The sequence below is a fragment of the Lasioglossum baleicum genome, chromosome 7 (genome assembly GCF_051020765.1).
Source record: "Lasioglossum baleicum chromosome 7, iyLasBale1, whole genome shotgun sequence".
NCBI lineage: Eukaryota > Metazoa > Arthropoda > Insecta > Hymenoptera > Halictidae > Lasioglossum > Lasioglossum baleicum.
Window position 1 is genome coordinate 18,423,323 of NC_134935.1, and position 13,113 is coordinate 18,436,435.

At 34.1% G+C, this 13,113-nt stretch overlaps 3 protein-coding genes across 5 annotated transcripts; 1 reads left to right on the top strand and 2 right to left on the bottom strand.

Moving 5' to 3' along the window:
* Window positions 1-38: 38 nt before the first annotated feature.
* LOC143211014 (adipocyte plasma membrane-associated protein Hemomucin) lies at window positions 39-3,284 on the bottom strand. The gene is made up of 4 exons (XM_076428406.1): window positions 3,143-3,284; window positions 2,858-3,063; window positions 2,489-2,774; window positions 39-2,080 (listed from the first exon to the last, which is right to left on the bottom strand). Exons 1-4 carry the CDS (start codon window positions 3,250-3,252, stop codon window positions 787-789), a joined length of 1,896 nt encoding a protein of 631 aa, XP_076284521.1. The 5' UTR covers window positions 3,253-3,284; the 3' UTR covers window positions 39-786.
* Arfgap1 (ADP-ribosylation factor GTPase-activating protein 1) lies at window positions 3,143-12,639 on the bottom strand. Of its 2 annotated transcripts, XM_076428421.1 has the most exons (12): window positions 12,254-12,638; window positions 11,902-12,183; window positions 11,605-11,819; window positions 10,817-10,931; window positions 10,437-10,526; window positions 9,521-9,580; window positions 9,240-9,412; window positions 6,334-9,113; window positions 4,650-4,934; window positions 4,180-4,556; window positions 3,788-3,937; window positions 3,143-3,603 (listed from the first exon to the last, which is right to left on the bottom strand). In XM_076428421.1, the coding sequence occupies exons 1-8, from the start codon at window positions 12,311-12,313 to the stop codon at window positions 8,912-8,914; spliced, it is 1,197 nt and encodes a 398-aa protein (XP_076284536.1). In that variant the 5' UTR covers window positions 12,314-12,638; the 3' UTR covers window positions 3,143-3,603; window positions 3,788-3,937; window positions 4,180-4,556; window positions 4,650-4,934; window positions 6,334-8,911. The 2 variants fall into 2 exon arrangements, with proteins under 2 accessions (XP_076284536.1, XP_076284537.1); XM_076428422.1 differs by lacking the exon at window positions 9,521-9,580 and having other exon boundaries at window positions 12,254-12,639.
* On the top strand, window positions 5,886-8,752 carry LOC143211034 (uncharacterized). 2 transcript variants are annotated; one of them, XM_076428441.1, is made up of 2 exons: window positions 5,886-6,871; window positions 6,961-7,276. In XM_076428441.1, the coding sequence occupies exons 1-2, from the start codon at window positions 6,504-6,506 to the stop codon at window positions 6,962-6,964; spliced, it is 372 nt and encodes a 123-aa protein (XP_076284556.1). In that variant the 5' UTR covers window positions 5,886-6,503; the 3' UTR covers window positions 6,965-7,276. The 2 variants fall into 2 exon arrangements, with proteins under 2 accessions (XP_076284556.1, XP_076284555.1); XM_076428440.1 differs by lacking the exon at window positions 6,961-7,276 and adding an exon at window positions 7,317-8,752 and having other exon boundaries at window positions 6,147-6,871.
* Window positions 12,640-13,113: the final 474 nt, after the last annotated feature.

Here is a 13,113-nt window from a genome sequence, read left to right on the forward strand (position 1 = left end):
ATATTTAACACACCTTGAGTAGAAAAATACATCATATATAAAAATATAAAATGAAAATTTTAATGGAAGATATATTCTTTCGGATACATTAAACAATTTTAATCATAAGGGTATGATTTAAACCTCACAAACAGATCTGATCTAATATCAGTTACCATGTTTATACAATCAGTTCAATATTTAACCTTACCCTATTATACAATATCATTTTTTCTTTTGGAATGTTAATCAATTAATATCAAAATAACAAGAATAGCTATAACAAAAATACTCTTTTCCATGTTCCGCTTGGGCCTCATCTTTGTTCTATAACTAAATAAAATTAAAATTTATAAAATACATATTTTTTTATCATATATATATATGTATGTATGTTTGCATAAAACGTATATACATACATACACACTAAACACAATACTAGTACTATGTTCTAACGTACCATGTTATGAAAAAAATTTGCAAAAACAACATTACTTTCAACTTTATGTACAAATCTAAATCACAGTCCCTAATGCGTTTCCTGACTTTTCTACCGCATATATTACGTGGTATAGTACAATAAAATAAAATAGTCTTATAATATTATTTCATGGAACTATGTTAGAATAATATAAATGAAAGCAAATTCTATATCCTTATAATAGCAGAATGTAGGAATGATAAAAGAACATGTAAAATTAAAACAAATTACGTCGATATGTCTGGAATATATGGAACCTTTAACATGGAATGGAATAGAATCAAGTTTTGATCGAAACTTGACGGCGACAATCAACACGTTAATATCTATTTTTTAATAGAATCACTATTTTTCTCAACTGGCTTGGATCGTCCAGGTTGAGCTTCAGGAGTAGTTTTTTTCGCTGATTCATCGGATTTCGCTTTCACTTTATCTCCTTGATTTTGTTCTGTCGAATCAGTTTTTCCGCTTGTCGTTTTCGTATTAACATTCGAAGTAGACGATTCTTTCTTCGCCTCTTTCAAGTTCTCGGTTTTCGTTTCTTTGGAATTCTCTTTTTTGACTTCCTTCGTTGGTGCTTTCGAAGGAGGTGGTTTTTCTGTAGTAGTAGGGCGTTTTTGTTCTGTTACTGTCTTTTGTGTAGTTGGTTTTGGTGTTGTAGCTGTAGGTTTTGGTGCCGTGGTTGTAGGTTTTGGTGCTGTGGTTGTAGGTTTCGGCATTGTAGTTGTAGGTTTCGGTGTTGTAGCGGTAGTTGTGGGTTTCGGTGTTGCAGTGGTAGTTGTAGGCTTCTGCGTTGTGGTTGTAGGCTTCGGTGATGTAGCTGTAGGTTTTGGTGTTGTAGGTTTCGCTGTAGGCTTCGCAGTAGTTTCCTGACCAGTTGCTTTTGCTTTCGAAGGCTTTACATTCACTTTAAGATTTGGTGTGTTCGAAACAGTTAAAATTGATTCTTCTTCTTCATATTGTTTTTCGCTTACTGGTTTTTTGTTTTCTTTCAAATGTGGAAATGCTTGTTTTAACGGAACTCTCATTATATACTCAAGCCAAGGAGAACCAAGCCACAAATTCCCATCGTGTATGTACGCAGAGGATATGGAGTTAACTTTTCCGTCATCGGAAGCAATAGCATCAATTACATTCCCTGCTTTGTCCATTCTCAATACTACTGACATTTCCTTTGTGTCTAAACCTTTAACAGACTCGAATGAACCTACCGAATATATAACTCTTTCTGCATAATAATTTGGATAAACATCTTGTAGTAGTTTAAATGGAGCTTCTATTAGGTAGAAAAGTCTGGAAATCATTTTTCTTAAATATGGATGCGGCGTGAGGGACTGAATTAACACTGGATGTTCAGAATCAGCATATGTGATTACAGACACTAGAAAACCTCCTTGTCCATCGGTATGTATATTATCCAGTACCCCAGGTAAAGCTTCCGCAAAAATTTCTGGTTGCCCAGTCTTAGGACCTTTCAAGTGATATTTCATAATACGTGAACTAAAACATTCGTTCACAATTACAAAGCTTTCATCGTCAGCTAATAGAACTCCATTTGCAAATGCTAAATTCTTTAGTAACACTTCGTTCTTCTTTGTTGCAGCATTATATCGAATCAATCTGTAAATAACCGGTAAGATTACACGCAACGTTATAGATGTGATCAATTTCTCATTTCTCGATATTGCAAAGATGGAGTGTTTCAGTAGTCAGAAGAGCTAGATAAAAGATCCACCTAGGCTCTTTTACAGCCGCGATCGCAGCCTAGATTGATCTTTTATCTAGCGCTTTTGACTACTGAAAACCTCCATCTTTGCATTATCGAGAAATGAGAAGGCGCATCCCGCACCCTTGAAATCCTGGAAACGAGTTTACCCCCTTAAGGGCTAATGATAGTACTCTGGACGTTTGCTACAGAAATAAGGTATACTTCCAGCACTTTGCTGGAGATAACATAATCGCCGCATACAGATAACATAATGCTCGCATAATCTCTTTAATATAAACAGTCTAATTTGAAATTCTTACCTTCCCGTTGGATTAGCATATGCTGTGTACATTCCATCGTGAAGTGGAAAGTCTGTACTCGAATCCGTCCAGTAAATATCTCCATTTTTAGCAATATCGATAGAATTAACAATTCTCGGAGGTTTTCCATCAATAGGTTTAGAGCTATTAACTATATTTGTGAATTGCCGGGTATTCACATTAACTTTGAAAATACCGTAATACGAATCAGCAACAAACAGCTCTCCTTTGTCATTAAACTGTAAACCCAAGGGTCTGCCACATTTTTCTTCTTGCCATAATCCATCTGCAATGATGTGTTTTAATATAGCCACAAATGAATTTACAAAGATAAGTATCTGCACAGTTAGAAAAGTAACTTTTACACACCGCACTTTTGGCCAAATTTAACGACTGGTACAATATTTTTCCCGTCAACTTTTACAACATAACCTCCACGTATACCAGTATATAATTCCCCATTATACGAAGCAAAACTCTCCGCTCCTTTCAGTTCTCCAGCATACAACACTTCGGCCCCTTTCAACCGATTTTTTATTTCCAGTTGTATTTTCGTCTGAGAAGGTTCTTTTATTCTAAAACAGTAACCGCAAAAGTATGTAATTATTTTATATCTTTTCGTTATTATGAAGAAATCGAATAAATATATCATACCTGTATTCAGAAAATTCGACTTGCGGAGGTAATCCTGGTAAAAAGGTGATAACAGCAAAGAAAACCCCGATATATATGATCGCTGTACCAACAGATTTTAAATATCCCATTGCTCGACTCTTTTAAATACGTTACAGTGTATTCTTGTTGAAACGTTACTCTGCGTTAAACTGTCAAGATGAAGAACTCTGCTAGAGCCTCGTCATGTCAACTCGGATGATATCGGGACAAAAGCCACTTTTACGTAACTGTTTCTTGCCGGTGCAAATAACGGCATTCACCACTTTAATGGCGGTGAATCGTATGCGGCAAAGTGCACTCTTCACGAAACCACCAAATGTAAAGCTGAATAATAACTGCCACGCGGACGGAAGATGTTGATATTATCGATTTCCGTTAGCCACATTACTTTTGTGTATCGCCAACTCAGCAAAATTTTCGTTATCACTCTTAATTACCGCCTTAAAAGATTTTAAATATTCATTAACAGTGTCAACACCAACGTTAATTTCATGGAAGACACGTACGAGTACAACTCTAAATATATCGACGCCCTTGAATATTAAGCTTATTGTGTATTAGAAATTTAAAAATCGGATCAATCACGCTAATAAGCATATATAGGTATTTATATGTGTAACATACCTTTTTATTATCTCATAATAGGTGAAAATTACTAAGATTCGCGTAAGTGTGTCAACCTCTTAGCATATATAATCACTTTAATGCGTGTAAATGTCTATCAATGTCTATAAATAAATACTTGTCTTGATTTCTATTCCTACAATCACCAACCTAAATACAAAAAAGGCTTGTTCTTTACACTAAAATAGATATTCACGATATTTTCCAATGTAACGCACAATATGCATCGTAAATAACGGTAAAACCATCGTGAAATAATTTAAAAATTCATGAGAATACATATATATATATGCATATTCGACATTTTTGTATATTTATTTCCTTTTGCAATTTTGTAATATCACAGAGATATAAATGTTGAAATTACTTTTGCCATTAATTATCATTTTTACCTGAGATACTTCCTATTACGTATATATAAATGTATATATTCATGCAAATTAATTTAAATTTTTGGAGGTATCGGTGCTGATTGGGTGTTTACGACAGTTTACGACACCTGTTTACACATGCCGTTGTTTGTTGAGATTTAGTAAATAACGCGATAGGTGTCTCCATATATAATCATTACACATGCGCATAAAATATATACATATATTTTGTCTTGTACAATAATGTGCTTGTAATGTGTATATACTATATATACATATATGCAGAATTACTTATTTATTTATTTGCAGTTTATTTTAACGTGGTCGCGTTAACAGCGAGGTCATTATAGCGACCACGTATGGGAATTAAGATTTTTCCTTTTTTCATATATTGTTTACTGTAAAAAAAATCCGCAATAGAGAAGATTGGAATAATAATGTTGGTCGTTCGTATTATGATACGTGATGATACGTTCGTATATACTGCCCACCTGCATAAAAGGGCGACATGTCTAACGGTTGGCCAACCAATATTGCATCCAAGTAATCCAAGTTGCATCCTACTAGGGTAATGAATAAACCGATTTATTCGTTATTCGAAACTCTCTGTTCGAAATAACTTTGATGCTGTGTAAACAATGCTCTTCTTTGTTGAAAAAGAGACATCTGAAGCGAATGAAGATCTGATTGGCGAAATGACAATGTAAACGAATCAGATTATAAACCGGTAGGGTAGGGTCTCCTCTTGCCCCTGTTCCGTCGCGCGTGCCTTCTTCCTAACAGCAGATGATAAGAGTCATGTATCATTTCGTTTACTATACGTATACGTTGTAACACAATGCAATACCGAAAAGGACAAAAAATTTCTCTTCATTCTAATTGGATAACGACTCGCTATGGCGATAATACTATCTTTTTTAGGGATTACAGAGTAAGAATGCGAACATTTGTTTTTACAATATTGCCTCTTTTAGATACATATCAATGTCTATATACCATATACCATATCTACCTACACAGATAGGCAAATTTGCAATGTCACTATGCACATCATTGAATGAGATATTTGACATTGGACTGGTTTTTTCACGCAAGCGTGTTCAACGCAGTACCGTAATCTATATCTATATATATATATTGTTAGGGAATAGTATAATGTGCCTGCGCAGTTTTTTTTAGATGCGCCTGCGCTGTTTGTTTTTAGATGTGCCTACGCAGTTTCTTTTTTAGATGCGCCTGCGCAGTGGAAGGGGAAAAGGAGGAGAATGTGTTAGTGTGAAACAGTGATGCCAGACCGTGCCGTCACGTGCCGTGGTACCACGTGGTACTGTGGTTCTAAACCATTATTCTAAACCATACCCTGCCATACCCCCACCATAGCCTACTACTGCCCCTACGGTGTGAGAGCAGTACTCAGCAGTGATGCCAGAGCTGTGGTACTGTGGTACTAAACCATACCCCCACCATAGCCTACTATTGCCCCTCCGTCGTGTTCCAACGCGCCCGCGCGCTACACTCACCAGCGTATCACTCTACTGTATCCGTAGAGGTACGCTGGTGAGTGTAGCGCGCGGGCGAGTTGGAAAACAACGTAGGGGCAATGGTAGGCTATGGTGGGGGTATGGTTTAGTACCACAGTACCACAGCTCTGGCATCACTGGTACTCAGCAGTACTGCACGTGCTTCGATTGGGGATCATTGGGGATACCTTTTCTCGCGCATACGCGGTGATTTCAACCTCAGTAACGTAACCTTCTCGATAAAATGGGGTTCCTTGAGCACCCCGCAGAATTTAAAAAAATTTATATGATTTGATTCTGAAAAATGAATGTATAACAAGTGTATTTTTGTATATTTTGTAACTCGTAGGACACGTCCTGGAGTCTTTTTGTCCAGTAAGATTATTTCGGTAGATTCCCGCCAATATAATAGCTGCCTCAGGGCTCTGGCCGCTTTGCAACCCAATAGTGGACACGTTACTGTTTTCTCGCGCATGCGCGAGAAAAGGTATCCCCAATCGAAGCACTGTGTGAGTGTGAGAGCTACTGAGAGCCGTTTGGCTCTTTGTTTGGCTCTCATCTGGCGACGGCGACACTGATTATTAGCACGAAGAAAAAATTTTATACTCCATTCGCATTACGTGCATTTAATATGATTTGGCGGGAACAAACATACGTGCACTTCCTTCGTTTAACGTAATACTCCAGGATACTCTCGGTGTATATTAGGTCCATTGTGTATATTGTATATAAATCTATGTGACGTCACATAAACCTTACGATAGGGTTTTCTCTGGTTTTCTCCTGGCATACTGGCATCTCTGCTGTAACAGCTGATTTATCAAAATGGATGTTAAAAGACAAGACAGTTTACGTAAAAATAAAAAACGAAAAGTTCATCAAATTAAAGAAGAATCAAAACAAAGTTGGAGTAATACGGATAAACGAACACTATTAGAAGCTCTTAAAAAATACGGAGATGAAAATATCCTTGCGATATCAGAAATGTTACCTCACATATCTCCTGTAAATATTAAATTGAAAATATCTGAATATTCAGATTTAGCAAGTATCTCCCAAGAAAATGAATTAGACAAATGGTTGAATTACGGTATATACGAACCTGGAGATAGTTTAATACCAGAAGCATTGTTATTTATAAGCTTATTCGAAGGTCAACCATCGCCAGTGGATGCAGATGGATATGATTTCAGGTATCAACATTTTTTCATATTATATCGATCACCTCTTATTGTTCAATTGTAACATTAATTGTACAGTGTGTCCTATGAATTCTGTCCAGTTGAATATCTTGGTTATTTCGAACAATACGAGAAAATGGGTACGAATGGCAAGTGGAGGTATAATACAGAAGGTATAGAGGTCAGCTTTGTTTTTTAAATGGAATGTTTTGCAAAAGTAGTGCATTACGAATTCTCACTTGTCACAAATATCATCCGTACCATGTTAGCCTTCACCAGAAGTTACATGACATGAATTACCATATTACGTAGTTTCTTAAACCCTACAACTTATGTAAGTAACATTTTCTAATACTGTGTGAAATAACCAAGATATTCAAGTTGACAGAGTTAGCGGAACACGCTGTATAGGCTGATATTGTTAATAATATTAATAATACTACATATTTTTCCATAGAGCAATCTATAACTTTCTTTATCATTTATGTCTTGAAGAGTCACCTTCTGATCTATCAGAAAATGATTTAAGTCTACTATGTTCCTCCTTATCAAATATAGAAGATAGAGTATGGCCAAATCAAAAAAAAGATATATTGGCACACGCTGGAAGAGCTAATTCCAAAATGAATATTAAAAAAGTGTATCAAGGAAAGACCACACATTCCTTATAGCGCTAAGTTATAATTTACATAGTTATATGCATTCATTATGTTCATCAATACCTCCTTCATTATAATAAAATATGTGCCTCAACGAAGAATTTTTTCAAATATTTCATGAGATCAGACAACAGCATTGTATTATCGATATTAGTTTGTACAATGTAATATGTGTTCTTTGGTTTTTGTTAAGTTATAATTAAAAGCTGGAAATTTTGAAAATTCTTTAATCTTCAAATTGAAAATAGTGTTATAAATAGACTGCGGATGTTTATGCAATTTTCAATTTTTGTAGACGAATTTGAAGAAAGTGGAATAAAATAGAATCTTATTTTCTGTGGTAGAGTATTCTTTTTAGATCTGAAATAAATTAAAATATTTAATATTAAAAGCCATAATCGCACAAAGATCTGCAGTCTAGTTATAAAACGTTAATATTTAAGAGAAGAATGATTAAAAAACAAAATTTCAACATAAAGTAATTGTAGACTATATTAAAGTTTGTTGAATCAGTTGAAAATATAAAATTAAATTGGTTGCAAGTAAAGTTTTGTAAAGTACAAATTTTTCTTTAATTTTGCGATAATTGCTTGTAAACAGTTTAGTTGAACAATACAAATTTTCATACTTTTAAATATGAAATTATACATATATCATTTTCTAAATTTTGTTTTTGTTCTTATTTGGAATATAATTGGACTTTGTTATTCAATTAACAATGAATTAAAACTATATTTTAGGGATTCTTCTTATTTGTATTATAAATTTACAGATACACAAATGTTATTACATTATATATGTGTCAATTGATAATTTGTAAAATTGAAATAGCTGCGAACACGCAACGCAGAGGGCTTTACAAAGTCGACTGCTAGAAGGTACTAAATATGTATCACTGAAAATCATCTTTCTTCTGAACAGTTTTAATCAATAAATGTAATCGATAATTACATAAAATCAATATCTATAATACGTATTATACACTAAAATAGTTTTACATTTTTCATATAGAAATTATTTGAGTTGTATAAAAGTGAATAATGAAGTTTACTAATGGTTTAAATGTATAATAAATGCAAAGCTACAACGTAAACACAAAGCAGGCACATCCTCTTCTTTTCCGTGTGCATTAACTCTAAAATCTGAATCTGTTAACAGTACTTATATATGTTTACTGGACCGTACGATACATGTCTACATGTAACTTATAAATAAACATCTAATTTCTTGAGAATATGTTTACTTACATACATTCTTTGTACCAAGAAGGTACAATATAGAGTAAAAATAATTTCATTTTTATAATTATCATTATTTTATATAAAATTCAAATCGATAAGAGAATTCGACGATCTTGAATTTCATTGCAAATTACCTAATTTCTTAATAACAATTAATTTTTTAGTATTTCCCATGCGTCGTCTTCCAATTTAGAATCCCAGTTTGGTGTAGTATTATCGGCGCCAAAGTTGATTAAAACTTCTTCTTTAACTTTGTCTTTCGACTTCCTTGCAGTTGGCTTAGTATCTGTTACTTCCTCCTTAGTCTGTTTTGTATCATTACCCCAATCCCATTCGTATGCTAATATATTAGTTCTAGAATCGAAAGAAAAGTACTAAATTAATTCAATATCCAAGATACAGCACAAAGTCGCGATCTAGCTCCCTGAGGATCTCTACGATCACTGTGTAAGAGCAATAAATAATTTTTCATTAGTTTACTTTGACTGTGAAGTCTTCATTAAAGATGTTTTTTCTGTAGAATACGATTCAACTTCACTGTTCTGGTACCTAGTAGAGGAACTTTGATAGTTTTCTTTAGAGTTGTATTGATTTTGTTCCATTGAATTTGTTCCCCCAATATCGCCCCATCCTCTTCTTCCCAAATCTCCAACCTGCATAATAATTATTTAATAACAGTGCGACTAAAATAAGTTATCCATCTAAGATGAAGAAGACTATATAAAAAGAAACAGTTCAATCATATTTTTTTAGCTATCTACCTTTGCAGCTAAATTATTAACTTGAGCTCCAACATCTTCCAATAAAGTACCATCGCGAACCTAATGAAAACAACATAAAAAGAACTAAAAAATGAAAAATAACTGAAAAATATTGTCGCATAACATATACTGCTAAGCTACTAAGATACAGTATATGAATGCAGTGTTTTATCGATAAATGCCCCAAGTGTCTGGCCTGTAATTGTCCCAGAACTATCCCCATTACCGCAGCGGAAGAACAGTATATGAAGTACAGTGTATGATGAAGTGTTTTCATAAAAAAAAACAAAAGTTACACGTAAACTAATTCCTACTACCTTCTCTCTCTCTCTCTAAACCCAGGAAAACATTACAGAACCGTTAAAGACGCTTTCCAGTACTTATGCTGTAAAATGTAATAAAATATAGAGTGGTCCGAAACTTTTGGCCGGCAGTGTATGTTGGGGAAATTCCCATAGAAAAATAATGAAAAATAAAGAAGTTTTGTTGTTAAATTAGTTATGGCGACCTTCGCTATCACTTCTCGGCGACCGACGCCCGCGATCTTCGCTATCCTTTTCTACGTTCGGCGAAAGTCAAAGAATAGTATTCCTGGCCGGACCCGTGTTCTGGACAATTATCGATAGAACACTGTATTTACAAAACTGAAATTATTATTATGAAAATATAGATTAGCAAACAGTAAGATAAATGAGTGTACTAAAGCAGTTTTTGTAACACAAAGAATGTGGTGCTAAAAGTACAATGCTAGATATATGATAATTGTACAATCTCTATTAGAAATATATTAAATTCTTCTCAGATACTACGTCACAGAGGAACAATTAATGTTTGGCAATGCAAAATAATATTTTAAGTAAGCATTCAGGAACAATAAATACATTTGATTACTCCTATTATTATTTACTTTGTGTACCTTTTGTGTTGCCAGTTCTCCAATTTTAATAGCATTTTCTGTAGCTTTGCTCGCTATTTTTGTTGCGGACGAAGAAAATATTGACCATCCCTACAATTTTTAGGCATTAATAATAGGTAATTGTGTGTGTATAGAGTGTTTGGCAATAGATAGGTAAAAAATGTAGTATGTGATCCTTTATAACAATATTACTAACAATTAAACAGAGATTTTTAATTGTTAATAATTGAGAGACAAAACTGAATTACAAACAACTCTTGCTCAGTTTGTCTTGTCTTGTATCGTCATGAAGGATCATCTCTCGAGTTGTTTTTTACCTATTACTAAACATCCTGTACATGTTTACAAATGCAATAAAATATTAATATTTTAATCTTTACACTTGCTAAAGAAGACACTGCGGTGTCAAAAAATTCTTGCGATGTACTTCTAGGTGGTGCTTCCATTTGATAACCGAACCCTCCGTACTTACCACCTTGATTAGGTGGAACGTTACTGCAAAAATATCGAAGAAATGCCTGTATTGACAGGTAAACATGCCGATGATGTTGGTCCTCTCCGATTTCAATGAATTTTAGATATGTTGTCAAGGTCATCATTCCGAACAACATTCTCCTTTCAAGTTTTTGATTCTCCTTTTAGTTTATGAGATAATCGCAAAGAACTGTACTTGCAAATCCATGGTGTCGATGTGCTATCTCCTCTCCGATCTCAATGAGCTTTAGATATGTTGTCGAGACCATCATTCTGAACAACATTTCTCTTTAAAGGGTTTGGCAGTCGGCTTTACTTTACGAGATATTCGCAAAAAACTTTACTTGTAAATTCATATGGGTGTTCTCCACATTCGACCTTATATAAACATTCTTCGCTATGAATAATATCCGGTGAACCACCCTGTGTGCGTATATAGTTGTATACAAACTTACAAAAGCTTTTTACTAATATCTCCGAAGCTAAAGCCGATCGTCAACTATTTCAAAGGAAAAAGTTATTCAAAATGTCAAGTTTAATAACATACTTGAAATTCATAGAAATCAGCGAGGACCCACATCATCGGCAACTTTACCTATTAACACTTTGACAACAGATTTTAATAGAGATGTAATCCATAGTTAAATGATATATAGTTTACACTATTTAGGTATGTAATTATATTAATACTTACTCGGGGCGATTGGCATTTTCAGTTTGTTTTTTGGCAAAGAAAGCTTCAGTTTGAGCTTTGCAACTGTTCGGATTGAAATTTTGGTAAGAACCACCAGATGTATCGCTCTGATAAGACGAATATTCTTGTTGATTGGAAAAGTATGTAGTAGGTTCAAAAGTTTTGGCAGCGGAAGTAGTTGGACTCCATTTCTCTCCTTGAGCTAATTTTACAATCTACCAATTGTATTTATAATTCTTTACATAGAATTCATTCTAATTGTGTTTGATTCAATTAATATCATTGAAGTATATTTACCTTGTCTCTGTATAACGCTGCTGCTTTCGTATTATATTTTTGTGCTATAGACATGTTATCGTCCCAATCTGGTTGCGATTCGAAGAACTCTCGAGCATTTTTATTCCCGCCGACTCTCATTTTCTCTAATTCTAAATCTTTCCATTTATCCATAGATATGGAACGTACAAATGATAAATGGACACCAAGTCCCCTGTGTTTACCTGAACATTCTAAGCAAATCCATATACCATATGTAACAGATACCCATTGCGGATTATGTGTACCACATTCAAAACATTTCTATAAAAAGACAAGATGCAATAAAATGAACATATGGTAAAATGTTAAATGAATTAAATGAATATTTTACATTGTTCTCATCTTTAGGCTTTAATTCACTTAAAACTCTTCGAGTCCGCGGACTAGCCATAATTTTTGTCACCAACTATTAACTCGAATCGAGTTTAATACTTTTACTATTAGAATTAAAGGTCCACTCTGTTACACTTGCTGCCTTCAATTTCTTAATGAATCCTTCATTACTTTGAATTTTTCTCTATATATATATACATATATATATATGACAACGAATAACAGAGGCAGTTAACCACTTGGCAGCAATTAGTTGATCTTTTTTATCAAGTTCTATTTTGCGTAAAATAAATATTGTTCATGTATGTACAGTAAAATTAAATATCGTGTCACCAAATCTGGTGAGACGATCATTTCATGAGATATTTCATAGATGTAGAAAGACCATCAATGGACGACCATGGATCACTAAAAAATCCTGTATGTGTACTTCCAAAATCTACCGTTGTTGAGCTCTGCATGCGCTTATGTTTACAATAGTTTACAGTTTACAATATGTAGTTTTACCATATTAATTAACATTGCACATTTTTTGCCTTGTTAGCATTGTATTTTAGACCTCGGCATGGAAGGGTATATCGAATATACCCGTCCTGGCCATAAAACGGTTCAATAACTTTGCCCACATCCATCATCTGGTAGATGAAGTAATCTTGGAACTACAACTCCGGTCTACGGTTCTGAATTACCGACTGCGTCAACTGTCCTATGTAGGTAGAGGGCGCAAGAAAATCCGATTACCCGATTTAACAGATCGTGTGACATAAAACCCTCATAAGGCAATTGGTCTATGTAGATATTTGACTGTGCTCAAATCTTGTTTCTTATAATAATAATTTGGTGATTTAAAAAATTTCA

Excerpts from the sequence above, each read along its gene's own strand:
- LOC143211014 (XM_076428406.1), bottom strand. The coding sequence starts at position 3,252 with ATGGGATATTTAAAATCTGTTGGTACAGCGATCATATATATCGGGGTT. Across the intron at positions 3,064-3,142 it reads GTCGAATTTTCTGAATACAG|AATAAAAGAACCTTCTCAGA; the intron begins GTATGATATATT and ends TTACTGTTTTAG. Across the intron at positions 2,775-2,857 it reads TAAATTTGGCCAAAAGTGCG|ATGGATTATGGCAAGAAGAA; the intron begins GTGTGTAAAAGT and ends ACATCATTGCAG.
- LOC143211034 (XM_076428440.1), top strand. The coding sequence starts at position 6,504 with ATGGATGTTAAAAGACAAGACAGTTTACGTAAAAATAAAAAACGAAAA. Across the intron at positions 6,872-7,316 it reads GCAGATGGATATGATTTCAG|AGCAATCTATAACTTTCTTT; the intron begins GTATCAACATTT and ends ATTTTTCCATAG.
- Arfgap1 (XM_076428421.1), bottom strand. The coding sequence starts at position 12,313 with ATGGCTAGTCCGCGGACTCGAAGAGTTTTAAGTGAATTAAAGCCTAAA. Across the intron at positions 11,820-11,901 it reads CAGCGTTATACAGAGACAAG|ATTGTAAAATTAGCTCAAGG; the intron begins GTAAATATACTT and ends TACAATTGGTAG. Across the intron at positions 10,932-11,604 it reads GAAAATGCCAATCGCCCCGA|TAACGTTCCACCTAATCAAG; the intron begins GTAAGTATTAAT and ends ATATTTTTGCAG.